Source organism: Nerophis ophidion, linkage group LG11 (assembly GCF_033978795.1).
Source record: "Nerophis ophidion isolate RoL-2023_Sa linkage group LG11, RoL_Noph_v1.0, whole genome shotgun sequence".
Classification (NCBI taxonomy): Eukaryota; Metazoa; Chordata; class Actinopteri; order Syngnathiformes; family Syngnathidae; genus Nerophis; species Nerophis ophidion.
This window is the reverse complement of record NC_084621.1, coordinates 66296120-66318224: the sequence shown is the minus strand read 5'-3', so window position 1 is coordinate 66318224 and position 22105 is coordinate 66296120. Positions and strand designations below refer to the sequence as shown.

Sequence of the window (22105 nt, the reverse complement as noted above, 5' to 3'; positions counted from 1 at the left end):
GATCCTCTTACTGTGTACATCTTGCATAAAATGTTGTTTTAAATTAAACCAGTCCTAAAGAGACATTATTTTTGGTGCAATAACGGTGATCCTAAGGGTTATGAAAGTGTTCTGTTCCTAGACATTGTCAGAAGTCAAGTTTTAGTGTAAGTCTGATCTTTATTATTTCTGTATTTTCCTGTCTAACAGTCTTGTTTTTGTTTTCCACTTCCTGTTTGCCTCCACTACCTCTTTTTCTGAGTGCTGGCACACACCAGTGCCTGGTTGCCAATCTGGATGCTGTTTATGCCATTTTGCTTTGTACCTCGCCTATCTTTCCCTATGCTTCCCGTCTCGAGTTCTTTTCTCATGCACTTCCCCGCGGCACTATTTTGTTCTGCACTGCTGAAAAAGTGGGGTTGTATGTGCACTTCCCCTGCTTTCTCTGCAACTTTGGGTTCGGATCCACGACGTCCAACACAGAACATAACACATATTGCTGGTTGCTAACACTATACACAGAACACATGCATGAAGGATATACAGTGAGGCAAAAATAGTATTTAGTCAGCCAGCGATTGTGCAAGTTCTCCCACTTAAAATGATGACAGAGGTCTGTAATTTTCATCATAGGTACACTTCAACTGTGAGAGACAGAATGTGTGGGAAAAAATCCAGGAATTCACATTGTAGGAATTTTAAATTATGGTGGAAAATAAGTATTTGGTCAACCATTCAAAGCTCTCACTGATGGAAGGAGGTTTTGGCTCAAAATCTCACGATACATGGCCCCATTCATTCTTTCCTTAACACGGATCAACCGTCCTGTCCCCTTAGCAGAAAAATAGCCCCAAAGCATGATATTTCCACCCCCATGCTTCACAGTAGGTATGGTGTTCTTGGGATGCAACTCAGTATTCTTCTTCCTCCAAACACCACAAGTTGAGTTTATACCAAAAAGGATACATGGATGATACAGCAGAGGATTGGGAGAATGTCATGTGGTCAGATGAAACCAAAATAGAACTTTTTGGTATAAACTCAACTCGTCGTGTTTGGAGGAAGAAGAATACTGAGTTGCATCCCAAGAACACCATACCTACTGTGAAGCATGGGGGTGGAAATATCATGCTTTGGGGCTGTTTTTCTGCTAAGGGGACAGGACGATTGATCCGTGTTAAGGCAAGAATGAATGGGGCCATGTATCGTGAGATTTTGAGCCAAAACCTCCTTCCATCAGTGAGAGCTTTGAATGGTTGACCAAATACTTATTTTCCACCATCATTTACAAATAAATTCTTTAAAATTCCTACAATGTGAATTCCTGGATTTTTTTTTCACATTCTGTCTCTCACAGTTGAAGTGTACCTATGATGAACATTACAGACCTCTGTCATCATTTTAAGTGGGAGAACTTGCACAATCAGTGGCTGACTAAATACTTTTTTGCCCCACTGTATAAAATACACATACAAAAACATTAAATTAAAGAATAAAAAGGGAACAACTGCTTATGTGAGCCAGTTTTATATGGCTCACATAAGGCTCAACATCACGTCACAGTAGTCGTGTCAACTGTATTTTCTTTAACCCTTTCAGTGTTTCTACATTTTTAAAACATTGTCCCAGGCTAGTCAGGTAGAAAAAGCTCCTATTTTCCTGCCAGATCTTGTAACATTATGGAATCAACGACCACTCAAGCTATCATCAACATTATCTTTGTCTTTCATGACGATAACGGTCACAATAGTCAAGAAAAAGGGAACAAGTGCGTGACAAATATTATGGTTTATGGCAAAGGTGTCCAAACATTTTCCAGCGAGGGCCACATAGAGAAAAATTTAAGGCTGCGAGGGCCACTTTTATACATTTTGTATATGAAAAAAACTTAAACCAAAACAATGAAGGTGAACATATGCTAACATTTGAAAAACATTTGTACATCTTAGCTTTGTGTTATAGATAACAAAGCAATAAAATTATTCATGATTATCCATCCATCCATCCATCCATTTTCTACCGCTTATTCCCTTTGGGGACGCGGGGGACGCTGGTGTCTATCTCAGCTATAATCAAGCGGAAGGCGGCGTACACCCTGAACAAGTCGCTTCCTCATCGCAACATTCATGATTATTTTCCATCCATCCCATCCATTTTCTACCGCTTATTCCCTTTCGGGGTTGCGGGGGGCGCTGGCGCCTATCTCAGCTACAATCGGGCGGAAGGCAGGGTACACCCTGGACAAGTCGCCACCTCATCGCAGGGCCAACACAGATAGACAGACAACATTCACACTCACATTCACACACTAGGGCCAATTTAGTGTTGCCAATCAACCTATCCCCAGGTGCATGTCTTTGGAAGTGGGAGGAAGCCGGAGTACCCGGAGGGAACCCACGCATTCACGGGGAGAACATGCAAACTCCACACAGAAAGATCCCGAGCCTGGATTTGAACCCAGGACTGCAGGAACTTCGTATTGTGAGGCAGATGCACTAACCCCTCTGCCACCGTGAAGCCTCATGATTATTTTAATAATTATTTTATTTGTATTTATGTTAATTGTGCTCTAAAGTAAGCTTGTATTTACAAATATTGCTATTATACCGTGAACTAGAGATAGGCATTTATATCATCCGCAACCGCATTACTAAAGTCGTCATCCCCCCCGCCATCCACCTGAACCAACATTTTATCAGAACCGCAACCGCCCGCCACCCGCCCGTTGTTATATATCCGGAGTCGGCGACCTTTACCACTACAAGAACTAGTTTGACCCGTGTCACAACGTAAAGAAGGCAATGGGAGCAGCTAACGTCCTCGCGAATATCCGATGGTGCTCATTCAGATAAGGGCGTGCTGTGAAGCCTTTGCCTTTGACACCTTCAACAACATGCACGCACCGTTTGCCAGTCCGGCAACATGCTGTATGCAGCTTACGTAAACACAAGTACAAGATTGAAGGGCATACTGGGTGATACAGAGTACACTAATGGTTGTGATATAAATAATTTTAACACTCTTACTAATATGCGCCACACTGTGAAGCCACACCAAACAAGAATGACAAACACATTTCGGGAGAACATCCTCACAGTAACACAACATAAATACAACAAAAACAAATACCCGGAATCCGTTGCATCCATGACACTTCCTGAATATACTTTACACCCCAGCGCCCCCAACCCCGCCCACCTTACCGACGCACGGTAATATCGTCAGGAAGTGTCATGGATGCAAAGGAAGCCACACACAACATATTGCTGGACTTGCAAGTAAATTGTACATGTCGTGGGAGGCGTCAAAGGCAAAGGCTTCATAGCACGCCCTAATACTTATTAACTGGGTGACTGCCGGCAGTCATTCAAGAGAATAATAGCGTCTCCTATTGTCTTCTTCGCTTTGTGACATGGGTCCGAAATGGTTCTTTGAACGGTAAAAGTTACCGATCTCTGAACCATGTATGTCATATATTTCCAAATGGTTCAACCGTCACCCGCCCGAATCTATTTAAAATCAATTTTTTCGTCATGTCACCCGCCCGACCCGCGGTTTATCCGCACTCCGCGGATGAGAAGGGTATGGCATCAGAGGGTTGGTCTTAAACTGGATTAGAAGTTACTTAACCAACAGGAAACCGTACGTGAAGCTAGGCCAACGCATATCTACAACGCTATATATCTTGTGGTCTACCCTCGGGATCAATACTAGGACCAAAATTGTTCAATCTTTATAAAAATGACATTGTAAAGTTACAAAAGATTTAAAGTAAGTGTTATTTGCGGATGATACAGCAGCGTTTCAGAAACTCGTTTCGCAAAATATTGTTTTTAATAGCGCATGTCTAGAATTTCCGCCGGGTCAAACTCGTCACATCACAACTCCACGAGTGACACTTCACCTATCATCATTTTCAAAATGAAGGAGGCTGATTTCAATAATTTGAAATCGCATAAAGGGAAGAAGATTAAGAGCTATTCAGTAGGATTTAAGGTCCAAGCTATTGAATATGCTAAAAAGAACAGTAAGCAGCTATGTTTTATTAATATACCGTAGCTACGTGTGTCAAATATGAGTCATTAAATGACTCCCGCTTCCTGGTGGTAGAGGGCGCTAGTGATCCTTCTTGCGACTACTCGGCTGCAGAAGAAGTGACAACAAGCAGCAAGAGTGAGCAGTGATCGTTTATTTTTTCCTCTCGCTTGCACTTTTAACATCAATCAATCAATCAATGTTTACTTATATAGCCCTAAATCACTAGTGTCTCAAAGGGCTGCACAAACCACTACAACATCCTCGGAAAACTCACACCCAGTGGGACGTCGGTGACAATGATGACCCAGTGGGACGTCGGTGACAATGATGACTATGAGAACCTTGGAGAGGACGAAAGCAATGGATGTCGAGCGGGTCTAACATGATACTGTGAAAGTTCAATCCATAATGGATCCAACACAGCAGCGAGAGTCGCGTTCACAGCGGAGCCAGTAGGAAACCATCCCAAGCGGAGGCGGATCAGTAGCGCAGGGACGTCCCAAGCCGATACACAGGCGAGCGGTCCATCCTGGGTCCCGACTCTGGACGAGCGGTCCATCCTGGGTCCCGACTCTGGACAGCCAGTACGTCATCCATGGTCACCGGATCAGACCGGACCCCTTCCACAAGGGAGAGTGGGGCATAGGAGAAAAAGAAAAGAAACGGCAGAACAACTGGTCTAAAAAGGGAGTCTATTTAAAGGCTAGAGTATACAAATGAGTTTTAAGGTGAGACTTAAATGCTTCTACTGAGGTGGCATCTCGAACTGTTACCGGGAGGGCATTCCAGAGTACTGAAGCCCGAACGGAAAACGCTCTATAGCCTGCAGACTTTTTTTGGGCTTTGAGAATCACTAATAAGCCGGAGTCCTTTGAAGGCAGATTTCTTGCCGGGACATATGGTACAATACAATCGGCAAGATAGGATGGAGCTAGACCGTGTAGTATTTTATACGTAAGTAGTAAAACCTTAAAGTCACATCTTAAGTGCACAGGAAGCCAGTACATGGAGGCTTACATATCTAAAATAAAACTGTTTTCTAAACCGGACTTTCAATCGAAGCAGGAGGTAATAAAGGAAGATCTCCATCGAGATAGAGAGACTTTTAAAACTGAAGAAAGATAAGGAGGACTTCTATAAACAAGTTATCGATGCTTTTGATCAGAAGGAGCTGCGCATGGACTTCGTTTATAAGTAAAGGTAAGACCATAACATTTTTTTTTTATTAAATGTGCTTTTCCTGATGGTATCTTTACATCACTCTCCAAATTTATAAGCGCAGGCCTAAATTTACCGCATGCCTTTGGTAAGTGAGAAGAGGTTTTAAATGAATTAGCGCCCCGGCGGCAATTCAAGGAAATACGGTAAATATATCTCTCCTCCTTCCACTGCTTTGTAAAAAGAATGTTGGCTCCTGTTCAGAGAGCATTAAGGTAAGGACCCCAGCCTTAAGCCCAACTCAAGGGGTGTCCGGTTGGTAACAAATGTAATGAGGCGGATCTCCCCCTCCATCCCTCTTCCACTTAAGCACACAGCCATGACATGCACAGCCATGCATGCAGGATTTCCCGCAGTCCCCCGTCCAGCATCTGCACACACGTCTCTATCCTCAGCCTGCGAACTCATCTTCCATTTTTAATGACAAATGAACGCACGGTCAGTGGGGATTCATCATCCCCAAAAGAATTATAATAACATCTTCTGTAGTTTTGAAGGATGGCTAGAGCTTCCTGTAACCAACCAGGGGTTAATGTTACCATGACGATGACATCATGTGGTCAGCACCTTAAGAGGGGGAGTGAGGGGTCCACTTGAAGAATTTCATCAACCCGATCGATTTTCAGGAAAACTGTCGGCTATTTGAAATCGCTTTGCTTGTGTGTTGTTGTTTTTTTGCCATTTTTACAACTTTTATCCGCAAATGGAGCTTTTTAACGAAAGTGATACATTTAAGATGTACTTTTGCGAGAATAGGTTAAAAACTTTTGAAGGGTGGCCATTTGACGAAGACTGCGCCTGCACACCGGAAAACATGGCAAAGGCTGGCTTCATTTACACGCCTGTCGACAACAGCCCAGATGCTGCCACGTGTTTCTTCTGCCTCAAGGAGTTGGAGGGCTGGGAGCCGGACGATGACCCACAGAAAGAGCACAAATCGCATTCACCCTCGTGTCACTTCTTGGCCCTGAAGAAGAAAGTAGAGGAGCTGCCTTTGAACGAGTTCTTGAAGCTCCACCAGGCGAGGCACAAGCGCCTCATCAGCAAAAACTGTAACGAGGCCGTCGACAAGTTTGAGGTGGCTGCAAGATTGGTGAAATCGGAAATTCTCAAGATGGAAATGGGCAAATAAGACATTGGGGACGGCGTGGCGCAGTGGAAGAGTGGCCGTGCACAAGCCGAGGGTCCCTGGTTCAATCCCCACCTAGTACCAACTTCGTCACGTCCGTTGTGTCCTGAGCAAGACACTTCACCCTTGCTCCTGATGGGTCCTGGTTGGCGCCTTGCATGGCAGCTCCCTCCATCAGTGTGTGAATGTGTGTGTGAATGGGTAAATGTGGAAGTAGTGTCAAAGCGCTTTGAGTACCTTGAAGGTAGAAAAGCGCTATACAAGTACAACCCATTTATCATTTAAAACCCGGCCACTCACAGCACTTCTCGATGTAAAAGCGACTGATTGCTTTATATCATTTTGTGTTCAGAGCCCGTGTTCTTTTTATTTAACCTCAAACTTAATCCCAGGGAATTTGTCACGTTCGACACTTGAATGTGAAAAAGCAAGCTCAGCTAACATACCTCCTAGCACTTGCCTGGAGCACAGATTGTGTTTACAGGGGGTGGGGGGGTGGGGGGGGGGGGGGGTCCCTGCTTCTTAACAGCCTTTCACTGTCTGCCCCCCTTAAATAGAACCAGACACTCAGCAACAGCAAATTGTCTGAGCTGCTGCACAGTCAGAGCCTTTCACACCCTCATTGACTTTCCATTTGAAGTCGGATCCAAGCCGCCTGATGTCCTTTAAATGTTTTTTCCTACAGACAGGAGCAGTAGTCGTCCCTTCAGAGGAACTTCAAACATCTGTCAGCAGAACCTTCGTCTTGAGTAAAAATCCTGTTGCCTGAGGGAGAGAATGTACTTAAACGAGACTGTGGGGGGGGTTTTTTTTTTTTTTTTTTTTATAATGCAGGTGTTGATGTAGCAAGTCGTACATCAGTATCTGCTTCGCTTTGGTTGGCCTGAAGTGATTTTGTGTGGGAAACAAGATGAGAACAGGGAAGAAAAGTTAGCTCCGGAACAAATCTGATGTGAACGCACATTTAAGTATGAAACAATTAAGAAAAAAAAACATTGTGCACTGTAAAAAAAAAGAAAAATAGAATAGAATAGAATAGAATGAACTTTATTGTCATTATATTTGCATATAACGAGATTAAAGACTCCAACTTAAGGTGCTGTAGTGGGAACAAATATGGGGTGAAATAAATGACATAAGAGGTAAAAAGGAAAAACTAACAATTGAAATAGACTACTATCCAATAAATGATAAATGGGTTGTACTTGTATAGCGCTTTTCTACCTTCAAGGTACTCAAAGCGCTTTGACACTACTTCCACATTTACCCATTCACACACACATTCACACACTGATGGAGGGAGCTGCCATGCAAGGCGCCAACCAGCACCCATCAGGAGCAAGGGTGAAGTGTCTTGCTCAGGACACAACGGACGTGACGAGGTTGGTACTAGGTGGGAATTGAACCAGGGACGCTCGGGTTGCGCACGGCCACTCTCCCCACTGCGCCACGCCGTCCAATAAAAATAATAAGCAATTCTGTACAATTTACAAAACACTATAGAAGTACAAAATACAAATACTGTACAATATACAGAGCAAGACAGGAGTACCAAAGTAATAAATAACAATCAGTGACGGACATATTGCACTCGAAGGGTAGTATTGCACAGTAGGGTATTATATTGTATAGGGGTGAATTATTATTATTATAAGTCAGAGTTCAACATGGTGACAGCTTTGAAGCTGTCTCTGAGCCTGTTTGTTCAGGCTCTGATGCACCTGTAGCGCCTGCCTGATGGTAGCAAGTCGAACAGGTGGAAGCCAGGGTGTGTGCTGTCCTTGGTAATGTTGTTTGCTCTGTTGAGGCAACGGGAGTTGTGTAAGTCCTTCAGGGAGGGCAGGGGACAGCCGATGATTTTTTGTGCCGACTTTATCACCCTCTGAATCGCCTGCATCATCTGCTTTTTGCAGATGATGTGGTCCTGATGGCTTCATCTGGCCGGGATCTTCAGCTCTCACTGGATCGGTTCGCAGCCGAGTGTGAAGCGACCGGAATGAGAATCAGCACCTCCAAGTCCGAGTCCATGGTTCTCGCCCGGAAAAGGGTGGAGTGCCATCTCTGGGTTGGGGAGGAGACCCTGCCCCAAGTGGAGGAGTTCAAGTACCTAGGAGTCTTGTTCACGAGTGGGGGAAGAGTGGATCGTGAGATCGACAGGCGGATCGGTGCGGCGTCTTCAGTAATGCGGACGTTGTATCGATCCGTTGTGGTGAAGAAGGAGCTGAGCCGGAAGGCAAAGCTCTCAATTTACCGGTCGATCTACGTTCCCATCCTCACCTATGGTCATGAGCTTTGGGTCATGACCGAAAGGATAAGATCACGGGTACAAGCGGCCGAAATGAGTTTCCTCCGCCGGGTGGCGGGGCTCTCCCTTAGAGATAGGGTGAGAAGCTCTGCCATCCGGGAGGAACTCAAAGTAAAGCCGCTGCTCCTCCACATCGAGAGGAGCCAGATGAAGTGGTTCGGGCATCTGGTCAGGATGCCACCCGAACGTCTCCCTAGGGATGTGTTTAGGGCACGTCCAGCCGGTAGGAGGCCACGGGGAAGACCCAGGACACGTTGGGAAGACTATGTCTCCCGGCTGGCCTGGGAACGCCTCGGGATCCCCCGGGAAGAGCTAGACGAAGTGGCTGGGGAGAGGGAAGTCTGGGCTTCCCTGCTTAGGCTGCTGCCCCCGCGACCCGACCTCGGATAAGCGGAAGATGATGGATGGATGGATGGATGGATGAATCGCCTGTTTGTCTGCTTCTGTGCAGCTGGCGTACCACACTGTTATGCAGTACGTCAGCAGGCTCTCGACAGCCGAGCGATAGAAGGTCACCATCAGCTGCCTCTCCAGTTTTTTTCTTCCTCAGCACCCTCAGGAAGTGGAGTCTCTGCTGGGCCTTCCGGATGACCGCAGTTGTATTTTGGGTCCAGGACAGGTCAGCAGATATGAGGGTGCCGAGGAACTTGAAGGACCAGACTCTCGCCACCTCTTCGCCGTTGATGTAGAGGGGGGCGGGGTCTGCAGTGTTTTTCCTGAAGTCAAAGATGAGTTCCTTGGTTTTTGTGGTGTTCAGTGCCAAATTATTCACTGAACACCACGCTGATAGTTCCAGGACCTCATCTCTGTATGCAGACTCATCCCCCCCTGTAATGGGACCCACTACCGTTGTGTCATCGGCGAACTTGATGATGGTGTTCTCCGAGTGGGCTGGACTACAGTCATGGGTGTAGAGGGAGTACAGCAAAAGGCTCAGCAAAATCAGTACCAACTGGCAGTTCAGTCGTCAACATCAATTTACAGTGTCACGGGATACGGTGTCACCAAATTATCATAATTTCCGGACTATAAGCCGCTACTTTTTTTTTTTACCACGCTTCGAACCATGCACTTTATACAATGCTGCTGCTTATTTAGGCATTTTTCTGGGTTCATGAGCTCACACACGCCGCCAATACTTTACTGTAGGCTCGTCACATCTGACCAATGAAACTGCTGAATGGGTCACGGATGTAGCGGTAAACAGTAGAGATGTCCGATAATGGCTTTTTTGCCGCTATTCGATATTGTCCAACTCTTAATTACCGATATCAACCGATAGCGATATACACAGTCGTGGAATTGACACATTATTATGCCAAATTATGTTGTAATGCCCCGCTGGATCCATTAAACCAGTGGTTCTCAAATGGGGGTACGCGTACCCCTGGGGGTACTTGAAGGTATGCCAAAGGGTACTTGAGATGTTTTGAAAATATTCTAAAAATAGCAACAATTCAAAAATCCTTTATAAATATATTTATTGAATAATACTTCAACAAAATATGAACATAAGTTCATAAAGTGTGAAAACAAAAATGCAACAATGCAATATTCAGTGTTGACAGGCAGATTTTTGTGGACATGTTCCATAAGTATTGATGTAAAAGAGTTCTTTTTTTGTGGAGAAATGTCTAGAATTAAGTTCATGAATCCAGATGGATCTCTATTACAATCCCCGAAGATTAAGTTGATGATTACTTCTATGTGTAGAAATCTTTATTTATAATTGAATCACTTTTCACTTTTTCAACAAGTTTTTAGTTATTTTTATATCTTTTTTTCCAAAAAGTTCAAGAAAGACCACTACAAATGAGCAATAATTTTCACAGTTATACAATTTAATAAATAAGAAACTGATGACATAGTTCTGTATTTGACTTCTTTATCTCTTTTTTCAACTAAAAATGCTTTGCTCTGATTAGGGGGTACTTGAATTAAAAACATGTTGACAGGGGGTACATCACTGAAAAAAGGTTGAGAACCACTGCATTAAACAATGTGACAAGGTTTTCCAAAATAAATCAACTCAAGTTACGGAAAAGAATGCCATCATGGCAAAGCCATATTTATTATTGAAGTCACAAAGTGCATTATTTTATTTTAACATGCCTCAAAACAGCAACTTGGAATTTGGGACATGCTCTCCCAGAGAGAGCATGAGGGGGTTGGGGGGCGGGGTTAAAGAGGGGGGTCGGGGATAGCAGGGGGAGTGTATGTTAGCGTCCCGGAAGAGTTAGTGCTGCAAGGGGTTCTGGGTATTTGTTCTGTTGTATTTATGTTGTATTTCGGTGCGAATGTTCTCCTGAAATGTGTTTGTCATTCTTGATCGGTGTGGGTTCACAGTATGGCGCAGATTTGTAACAGTGTTAAAGTTGTTTATACGGCCACCCTCAGTGTGAACCGTATGGCTGTTGACCAAGTGTGCCTTGCGTTCCCTTGTGTGTGTGAAAAAGGCGTAAATATTATGTGACTGGGCCGGCACCCAAAGGCAGTGCCTTTAAGGTTTATTGGCGCTCTGTACTTCTCACTACATCCGTGTACACGGCAGCGTTTTAAAAACTCATACATTTTACTTTTTGAAACCGATACCGATGATTACATTTTAAAGCATTTATCAGCCGATAATTTCGGCAATTTGACATCTCTAGTAAACAGTATTAATGATAACTGCTGCTCCCAAGCTCTGGAACGACCTACCTCTGAGTGTTAGACAAGCCTCCTCTCTTCCTGTTTTTAAATCTCTCTTAAAAACATACTTTTATTCCTTGGCTTTTAACACTAAGTGATGTCCATCCTGCAGTGGCGCCCCATTATACACCTGCTGTGAACCTGTTTTCATGTTTTGTTTATTTATTTTTGGTCATGTTCTGTTTGTGTTGTGTTGTTTGCTCGGTCCTCGTATTATCTTTTGGTCTGTCCGTTGTACAGCACTTTGGCTACCCCTGAGGTGAATTTTAAATGTGCTTTATAAATAAAGTTGATTTGATTTTATTTGATAACCGCAGTAAAACTCCTGACGATTAGTACTACGGTTTTAAATTGAAAATGATTGAAAAACCGTAATTAAAAAAATCCACTTTGATAAACTCATGGACCGACTAGCGCTAGCACAGTTCAATGCTAACATGAAAACAAGGCACTGTTTATTCCCCATTAAGAGAAGATATACCCCAATCTGAACTCGTATAACCAATCGATCAATCAAAGTTTAATGGATAACCCTTAATCACAAGATCCTCAAAGGGCTTCACAAACCACACCAATATATCCCCATCTAAAACCACATTCGGGCAAGGAAAAACTCCAAAAGCCCAAGGTGACCGGCTGCAATGGATGCCAAATGGGTACAGGTATGGAATTATTACATTCATGATAATGGGCGGTATAGCTCGGTTGGTAGAGTGGCCGTGCCAGCAACTTGAGGGTTGCAGGTTCGATTCCCGCTTCCGACATCCTAGTCACTGCCGTTGTGTCCTTGAGCAAGACACTTTACCCACCTGCTCCCAGTGCCACCCACACTGGTTTAAATGTAACTTAGATATTGGGTTTCACTATGTAAAGCGCTTTGAGTCACTAGAGAAAAGCGCTATATAAATATAATCCACTTAATGTGGGAATCCAGTCCATCAGGAAGCTAGCACAGGGTCGTAGGAGGTCTTCTCCATGTAGAAAAGTCCACAACGCATATACGGTAATTCACCAACTGATGCACAGAGGAGTGGTCCACCCCGGCCTTTGAGTTACTAAAGAAAAGCGCTATATAAATATAATTCACTTCACTTCACATGAAATCAAACGCCCTCACACAAGTCAGTCATTTGGACTCATCCTCGCCATCGCGAAGATTACACACGACACAGCTCCAAAATTGAAGACGATCGAACCAGTTATGGAAAAAGGAAGAAAAGTACAATGACAACTTTCCGGTTGATACGAGGTAAACCAGCATCTCGAAATCGATTGTGGTCAACCGTAGAAGTCTACTTGTATAGGGCTTGGAATCTGTCTCTGTCAGACACTCTGGAAATTGGAATGACAGTTTGCGTCTTCTCGAGCAAGGCACTAAAGTCATTTACTTTTTATGAATGAAAACGATAGCGAGGTAACAAATACTGTGAGAGAGAAAAAAACTGCCAAGAAGTAATTAAAATTTGACAAAAAATGTAGGAAATAAGTTTCCACAATATTGACTATATACGTCATAAATTATATACGTACATTTGGCTTTTGACAGAGCTTTAAATAATATCGTCATATCGTGATAATGCATGTTGATAACATTCTAGTTGTGTCCTACAAATTTGACAGCGACAAGTGATTGTTCGCATCATCAACTCGATGTAGAGTCCAAGCTATCAAGCTAGCGGCTAACGTCCCATCACAATGTGAAGCGGCCTCTAAATCACAAGTCTTTGCCTCCATGGCAGCTAATAAACTACAATACTTACATGTAACATTATCACCGGAAGACCAGAGGAAACAAAAAAACTACACATGCTTCACTACACAACGGAGGAGGATACCAGAAAAGCAAAGCTAACTGCTAAATTTGACCTCTTAAATGTAAACAAGGGTAGGCAGGTCAATAGAAATATGAACAGTAACGATACTAACTATAGTACAGTAATCATAATCGAGACAAATCTTTTTTTTTATTATCAAAAATGTGTTGTTTTTTTTTGTCGTTTTTGTTATCGTTTACAAACTTAGAAAAAAAGGATAAAACGGTATTTTTTGCTTTTGGTTAATTATGTTGCATTATTGACTTCATTACAGTGGGGCAAAAAAGTATTTAGTCAGCCAGCGATTGTGCAAGTTCTCCCACTTCAAATGATGACAGAGGTCTGTAATTTTCATCATAGGTACACTTCAACTAAAAAAAGTTCTATTTTGGTTTCATCTGACCAGATGACATTCTCCCAATCCTCTGCTGTATCATCCATGTATCCATTTTGGTATAAACTCAAGTCGTCGTGTTTGGAGGAAGAAGAATACTGAGTTGCATCCCAAGAACACCACACCTACTGTGAAGCATGGGGGTGGAAACATCATGATTTGGGGCTGTTTTTCTGCTAAGGGGACAGGACGATTGATCCGTGTTAAGGAAAGAAGGAATGGGGCCATGTATCGTGAGATTTTGAGCCAAAACCTCCTTCCATCAGTGAGAGCTTTGAATGGTTGACCAAATACTTATTTTCCACCATCATTTACAAATAAATTCTTTAAAATTCCTACATTGTGAATTCCTGGATTTTTTTTTTCACATTCTGTCTTTCACAGTTGAAGTGTACCTATGATGAAAATTACAGACCTCTGTCATCATTTTAAGTGGGAGAACTTGCACAATCGCTGGCTGACTAAATACTTTTTTGCCCCACTGTATATAATGTATATGTAGTAAAAGGGAATAATGATATTAATAAGAATATTTACTTGTTATTGTTACATCTTTTTTTTGTCAGATTGTAATTAATTTTTTTTTAAATGGAATGAAAACTTTAAATATGAACATGGGTATGACCAATATTGCCCCTATAACTACTTAGTATTGGATCAATACCCAACTTTGTTGTATCCCCTAAATCTAATGGATCCATCCAACCATTTTCTACCGCTTTTCCCTTTCGGGGTCGTAAAAATCTAAGCAACAGAAGATTACTGCGTATTAGTGCGGTTTAGCTCGGTTGGTAGAGTGGCCGTGCCAGCAACTTGAGGGTTGCAGGTTCGATTCCCGCTTCCGCCATCCTAGTCACTGCCGTTGTGTCCTTGGGCAAGACACTTTACCCACCTGCTCCCAGTGCCACCCACACTGGTTTGAATGTAACTTAGATATTGGGTTTCACTATGTAAAGCGCTTTGAGTCACTAGAAAAAAAGCGCTATATAAATATAATTCACATTATAAGTGTAGATAAAACTAAAAGTAAGTAACCAGATGTTAACAGGAAATCAGCAAGTAGGATTAATAATATAATTGAGACAATAATACTGATGTTAACATTGAAATATGTATCCACAAACATAAAGTCATCAGGTAATTAGTAGCCTTTTTTTTTTTAACTTGTTTTCAATGGTTCTATTATTATTTATCAGTATTAATATATTGTGTTGTAAATCCTTATAAACAAGAGGCTGCAGTATAAATCGCAATACAAACTCTAGGTCATTTGGTCCGTCTATATTCGAAAATGTCCACAATCCCACAAAATAGAAGTGAAAATGGTGAACAGTGGACATCTCAGGACATAACCAGTCAGCAGGCATATAAAACAAATGGATTAGATCTGTTATGAAATTGTTTGGAAGCATCCCACTACAGGACAGCCAGAGTTCAAGACAAGCAGACATGGAAAAGGAATAGCTTCTCCCGTCTCTACAGACCATTGGTTTTGTGATGGAGTGATTTTAAATAGCTACTTTGTCTCTGTGGAAGTCATCAGAAAGTTGCTTTTGGAAGTTCAGACATTTGTCAGAGAAAAGCAGCAGTAAGTTTGCCATTCATTGCACATGATTTAACCATGTGACCGTGACGAGCCACTGCAATTCACACATCCACCAGTAGATGTAGGTGTTGCACCAGTCTGTTTTCTGTACCCATCAGTCTGTACTGAGGGATACAAGCCAGCTCATCCATCTTGACAAATTGACAACAATGTCTTTGGCTGCCTTTTCCTTGCATCATGGTGTCACTGAGTCACAGTTCATTATTATATGAATGTTGGGACTAAAATATACACACAACCCAAACCAAAAACAGACGGACTTAAGCATCTGGTTTTAGGCCCACTACTACTGTAAAACCAGATTCTTGACGTCTGAAGTACAGCATATAGAATTAGAATACTTTAATGAGACTTTATTTTAGGAAAACTAACAAACAAGCTGCAGTGTTTGACAAATATTAAACAAGATAATCAGAGGTCGTATTAATAAAGTCTTAAAGGCCTACTGAAACCCACAACTACCGACCACGCCGTCTGATAGTTTATATATCAATGATGAAATATTAACATTGCAACACATGCCAATACGGCCGGTTTGGTTTACTAAATTGCAATTTTGAATTTCGCGCGGAAGTATCATGCTAAAACGTCGCGGACGCATTGTAGAGGACATTTTGGTCCAGCACCGTTCACAGTAGAGATGCACGGATAGGCAATTACATCAACCGCAACCGCATCACTAAAGGCATCATCCACCCGAACCAACATTTTATCAGAACCGCAACCGCCCGCCACCCGCTCGTTGTTATATATCCGGAGTCGAGCTAGTTTGACCCGTGTTACAAAGTATAGAAGGCAACGGGAGCCACTTACGTTTTCATCCGATGGTTGGTCATTCAGATAACGGGAATACGGGCGTGCTGTGAAGCCATTGCCTTTGACACCTTCTACATCATGTGCGAACTGTTTGCCAGTCCAGCAACATGCTGTATGCAGCTTCCGCATACACACGTACAAGATTGAAGGGCATACTGGGTGATACAGAGTACACTAATGGTTGTGATATAAACAATTTTAACACTCTTACTAATATGCGCCACATTGTGAAGCCACGCCAAACAAGAATGACAAACATTTCGGGAGAATATCCTCACAGTAACACAACAAAAACGCAACACAACAAATACCCAGAATCTTTTGCATCCATGAGACTCCTGAATGTATTTTACAACCCCGCGCCCCCAACCCCGCCCACCTTACCGACGTATGTCATGGATGCAAAGGATTCTGGGTATTTGTTGTGTTGCGTTTATGTTGTGTTACTGGGAGGATGTTCTCCCGAAATGTGTTTGTCATTCTTGTGGCTTCACAGTGTGCCGCATATTAGTAAGAGTGTTAAAACTGTTTATATCACAACCATTAGTGTACTCTGTGTCACCCAGTATGCCTCTCAGTCGTGTGCGTGTGTCTGCGGAAGCCACACACAACATATTGCTGGACTTGCAAGTAAATTGTACATGTTGTAGAAGGCGTCAAAGGCAAAGGCTTCATAGCACGCGCTAATTCTTATAAACTGGGTGACTGCCGGCAGACATACTTGAGAATATTTACGTCAACTAATGTCTTCTTTGCTTTGTGACACGGGTCCAAAATGGCTCTTTGAACGGTAAAAGTTACCGATCTCTGAACCATGTATATCATATATATCGAAATGGTTCAACCGCCACCCGCCCGAATCTATTTCAAATCTATTTTTCGTCGTGTCACCCGCCCGACCCGCGGTTCATCCGCGGACTCCGCGGATGAGACCACAAACCGCGCATCTTTAGTTGACAGCTATAAGTAGTCTCTTTTCATCGCATAATTCCACAGTATTATGGACACTGTGTTGCTGAATCTTTTACAATTTGTTCAATTAATAATGGAGACGTCAAAGAAGAAAGATGTAGGTGGGAAGCGGTGTATTGTGGCCACCTTTAGCAACACAAACACAGCCGGTGTTTCCTTGTTTACATTCCCGAAAGATGACGGTGAAGCTTTACTATGGAACAGAGCGGTCAAGCGAACATGGTTCCCTACCACATGTCAACCGGCAGGTTTCGGTGAGAAAATGGTGGTAATAAATCGGCTCTTACCGTAGACATGAGTGGAGAGCTTGCGTCGTTCCTCCTGTACCTGTCAAAGAGGCAGCTGCGGACTGTCCTGCCTCCTCCCACCGGCCGATCCCGACCGTCGGATGCTTCCACCGTGGAGGAAGCATCGGCTGCCTTCGCTTCGTCGAGAAACGTGGCTTCCCTTGGAGACACTGGCGGTCGCCACACCCCTGCGACTTTCAGGTTGTACAGGTACGACCATATAATCTCACTAAAACACTAGTGACATAATAAGCAGATAAAGGATTTTTCAGAATTATCCTAGTAAATTTGTCTAATAACATCTAAATCGCTCTGCCGTCTAGTTTTTTTTTTTTTTTTCCAGTCCTTCTGTCATGACCCGTTACCCCGGTCATGGCATGATTTATGTTTGGTAGTTTTTCTGTGTTAGTCTGTTTCCTGGGTGCACCCTCTTTCCCTGTTTACTGTCGGTTTCCATGGGCACTAATTCTCCTCACCTATCTTAGTTTTGCAATTAGTGTTCCCACCAGGTGTTTTGGTTCATCACCTCCCTTTATAGTGTGCTGTCACCCAGTAATAGTTGCTGGGTCAATGTTTGCTGAAGGCAACATTTACATTCTCCTGTTTCTTCTCCTTGCAATAATACGTTTGTATAGACTAGCATTCCTCGTGTTTTCACTTTGGTGACATTTTGGTTTTGCTCCACGATTGTTAGCGTCCTCAGTTTGTATTTTGTTGATGCTGCTTTAATTATATTAAAAATACTGAATCTTACCTCCACGCTACTCCTGCTTGCTTCCTGCGTTGCTGAGGAACACAACAATCGAAGCCATGCGCCCTCGAAGACGTAACACCTTCACTCTCACTTTCCTCATCCACAAATCTTTCGTCCTCGCTCAAATTAATGGGGAAATCGTCGCTTTCTTGGTCCGAATTGCTCTCGCTGCTGGTGGCTATGATTATAAACAATGTGAAGATGTGAGGAGCTCCACAACCCATGACGTCACGCGCACATCGTCTGCTACTTCCGGTACAGGCAAGGCTTTTTTATTAGCGACCAAAAGTTGCGATTTTTATCGTTGATGTTCTCTACTAAATCCTTTCAGCAAAAATATGGCAATGTCGCGAAATTATCAAGTATGACACATAGAATGGACCTGCTAGCCCCGTTTGAATAAAAAAAATCTATTTTCAGTAGGCCTTTTAAGCTCAATATGTTGTCGACAAGACAAAGGCAGTGTCCGATTGCAAGGGGTGTTTACAGTTGGACCAATTGTGCTACCATGCTCGGTATGTGAGACTTCTATATGAAAACCCATAACTATTACAGTGTTCTTAATATTTAGTAGTATTTAGTGAGAAAATGTTCATTTTGTTTTGGTCAAATATGCAAGAACTATTCTGCATTGTGTTTGGTTAGAGAGTTTTAATTATAGTTGGGGGGGGGGTTGGTTGCCCACATATGTGGTCCTTTCCAAGGTTCTCATAGTCATCATTGTCACCGACGTCCCACTGAGTGTGAGTTTTCCTTGCCCTTATGTGGGCCTACCGAAGATGTCGTAGTGGTTTGTGTTGTGGGTTGTGCAGCCCTTTGAGACACTAGTGATTTAGGGCTATATAAATAAACATCGATTGATTGATTGATATTTTATCAAATTTATATTACACTCATTAAACGATTAACCGGAACAACAGAATACAAATCAAAGAATTGTCTAATGATTTGATGAATTAGGCCAGGGGTGCCCATTACGTCGATCGCGAACTACCAGTCGACCGCGGGGGGTGTGTCAGTCGATCTCGAGCCAGGCTTTTAAAAAAATAGACCTAAAAATGAGTGATCATCAATCTTCACCAAGACGTCACTTAAATGACATTCACGGTACCGGAGGGTCTTGTGAGATGACGCTGGCTGCTACAAGATCATTATTATGAAAATATGACCGAGAGAAAGGCGAGAAACACTTTTTATTTCAACAGACTCTCGCGCCGTACCTTCCGTCAAAACTCTAAAGGCCGACTGCACATTTCCTATCTTCACAATAAAAGCCCTGCTTCATACTGCCTGCGCTAACTAAATACAGAGTCTCGGAAAACTGGCGTGTACAAGCGATCCCTCGGAAAGCTGGCGTGCACATCACTTGTGCACGCCAGCTTTCCGAGACTCTTATTTTGTTAGCGCGGGCAGCATGAAGCAGGGCTTTTATTGTGAAGATAGGAAATGTGCAGTCGGCCTTTAGAGTTTTGACGGAAGGGACGGCGCGAAAGTCTGTTGAAATACAAAGTGTTTCTCGCCTTCCTCTCTGTCATTTTTTCATAATAATGAACTGGCAGCAGCCAGCGTCATCTCACAAGACCCTCGGGTGCCGTGAATGTCAATCAAGCAAGCTACGGAATTTGCCGCCAATGTTTTTCTTGTAAAGTGTATGGAAGCTGGATGAATTAGATGCCAAAAACCAACCACTTTCATGTGGTATTGTACAGAAAGGACCACTTTTTTTCTCCTCCATTTGAAAATGTGGGCGTTATCATCATTACTGTCTGATTCCAATCAATGCAAGTCATCAGAATCAGGTAATACACCAACTTATATTCTTGTCTTCCTGAAAGAAAGACATCCATATGTGTTACACATGCTTGTATTATCATTAAACACATTTAACTTGTTTACAAAAATGTCTCTTTCATAAATAAATAAATATAAATGATTTATATAAATGAGGTAGATCCCCTCGAGTTGGTCAATTGAAAAGTAGCTGGCCTGCAGAAAAAGTGTGGGCACCCCTGAATTAGGCATTGCAGCCCTAATATTTGCAGTGTATGGAGAAGTAATACCATTGTCTGAGTGTTACACACACTGTTTTTATTTCTTTTAATGCAGCTGTGTGTTGGGTCTAAGCACCATTAGCCGAGCAGTGCTTCTGGCATGCTGTGAGTCATCGTCAAGGAGTGTGTGCTAAATGGCCGAGGAAACAACGTTGACGCTTCTCGAGGTGCAATTTGAAGGCCTGCAGAAATAACACCTTTTGCACAGAGCTGATCTGCAGACCCTGGAGACTCCATAAACACCAACACACAACACGATACAGCCTTCACTAGACATTTACCTCAAAGTCGTGAGCCACGAAACATGACTCAGGGAGTCAGAGACTGGTGGAGGGATGAGTGATGACATGAGAGGGAAAAAACAGAATCGGAGCAACGCTCTAGAATAGTGCAGTGGTTCCCCAACTTGTTTTGGATATGAAACCTCCACAGTGCAAACATCAGGGGTTTTCAACGTGTTCCAGGACAAGGACCCCCAAACTGATGGAAAGATGGTGAAAGGTATTCTATATAAAGGTGTGTCCTAAATCTACCTGGTTATTGTGCAATACTTAAAATATTCAAATATGCCGATAACTAGTGTGCTAATCGTAAGCTGGCAACTATTGAGCTAACAACTAACTTCCTAATCGCCAGCTGACAATTGGTGTGCCATCCATACATCCATCATCTTCCGCTTATCCGAGGTCGGGTCGCGGGGGCAACAGCCTAAGCAGGGAAACCCAGACTTCCCTCTCCCCAGCCACTTCGTCTAGCTCTTCCCGGGGGATCCCGAGGCGTTCCCAGGCCAGCCGGGAGACATACTCTTCCCAACGTGTCCTGGGTCTTCCCCGTGGCCTCCTACCGGTTGGACGTGCCCTAAACACCTCCCTAGAGAGGCGTTCGGGTGGCATCCTGACCAGATGCCCGAACCACCTCATCTGGCTCCTCTCGATGTGGAGGAGCAGCTGCTTTACTTTGAGTTCCTCCCGGATGGCAGAGCTTCTCACCCTATCTCTAAGGGAGAGCCCCGCCACACGGAGGAGGAAACTCATTTCGGCCGCTTGTACCCGTGATCTTATCCTTTCGGTCATGACCCAAAGCTCATGACCATAGGTGAGGATGGGAACGTAGATCAACCGGTAAATTGAGAGCTTTGCCTTCCGGCTCAGCTCCTTCTTCACCACAACAGATCGGTACAACGTCCGCATTACTGAAGACGCTGCACCGATCCGCCTGTCGACCTCACGATCCACTCTTCCCCCACTCGTGAACAAGACTCCTAGGTACTTGAACTCCTCCACTTGGGGCAGGGTCTCCTCCCCAACCCAGAGATGGCATTCCACCCTTTTCCGGGTGAGAACCATGGACTCGGACAATCAATCAATGTTTATTTATATAGCCCCAAATCACAAATGTCTCAAAGGACTGCACAAATCATTACGACTACAACATCCTCGGAAGAACCCACAATAGGGCAAGGAAAACTCACACCCAGTGGGCAGGGAGAATTCACATCCAGTGGGACGCCAGTGACAATGCTGACTATGAGAAACCTTGGAGAGGACCTCAGATGTGGGCAACCCCCCGAAAGCAATGGATGTCGAGCGGGTCTAACATGATACTGTGAAAGTTCAATCCATAGTGGCTCCAAGACAGCAGCGAGAGTCCCGTCCACAGCAGACCATCTCATGCAGAGGCGGATCAGCAGCTGATGTGTCCTTGGGCAAGACACTTTACCCTTGCTCCCAGTGCAAACCACACTGGTTTAAATGTAGATAACTGGTTTCACTACGTAAAGCACTTGGAGTCTTTAGAGAAAAAGTGCTACATAAATATGCTTCACTCAATCAAAATTTATTTAAAAAACAAAAATACAGAAGTATTGGCTACTGGATACAACGTCCGCATTACTGAAGACGCCGCACCGATCCGCCTGTCGATCTCACGATCCACTCTTCCCTCACTCAAGACTCCGAGGTACTTGAACTCCTCCACTTGGGGCAGGGTCTCCTCCCCAACCCGGAGATGGCACTCCACCCTTTTCCGGACGAGAACCATGGACTCGGACT

General features: G+C 43.6%; 1 protein-coding gene and 1 long non-coding RNA gene across 5 annotated transcripts in view; one reads left to right on the top strand and one right to left on the bottom strand.

Annotated features, from left to right (window-relative positions):
• Window positions 1-22105, bottom strand: part of LOC133562375 (uncharacterized) — a 323026-nt gene that overhangs the window by 168375 nt on the left and 132546 nt on the right. The gene's annotated exons all lie outside the window — the stretch shown is intronic.
• LOC133561466 (baculoviral IAP repeat-containing protein 5.2-like) lies at window positions 5860-6607 on the top strand. Its single transcript, XM_061914754.1, has one exon. The coding sequence runs from the start codon at window positions 5939-5941 to the stop codon at window positions 6365-6367; it is 429 nt and encodes a 142-aa protein (XP_061770738.1). The 5' UTR covers window positions 5860-5938; the 3' UTR covers window positions 6368-6607.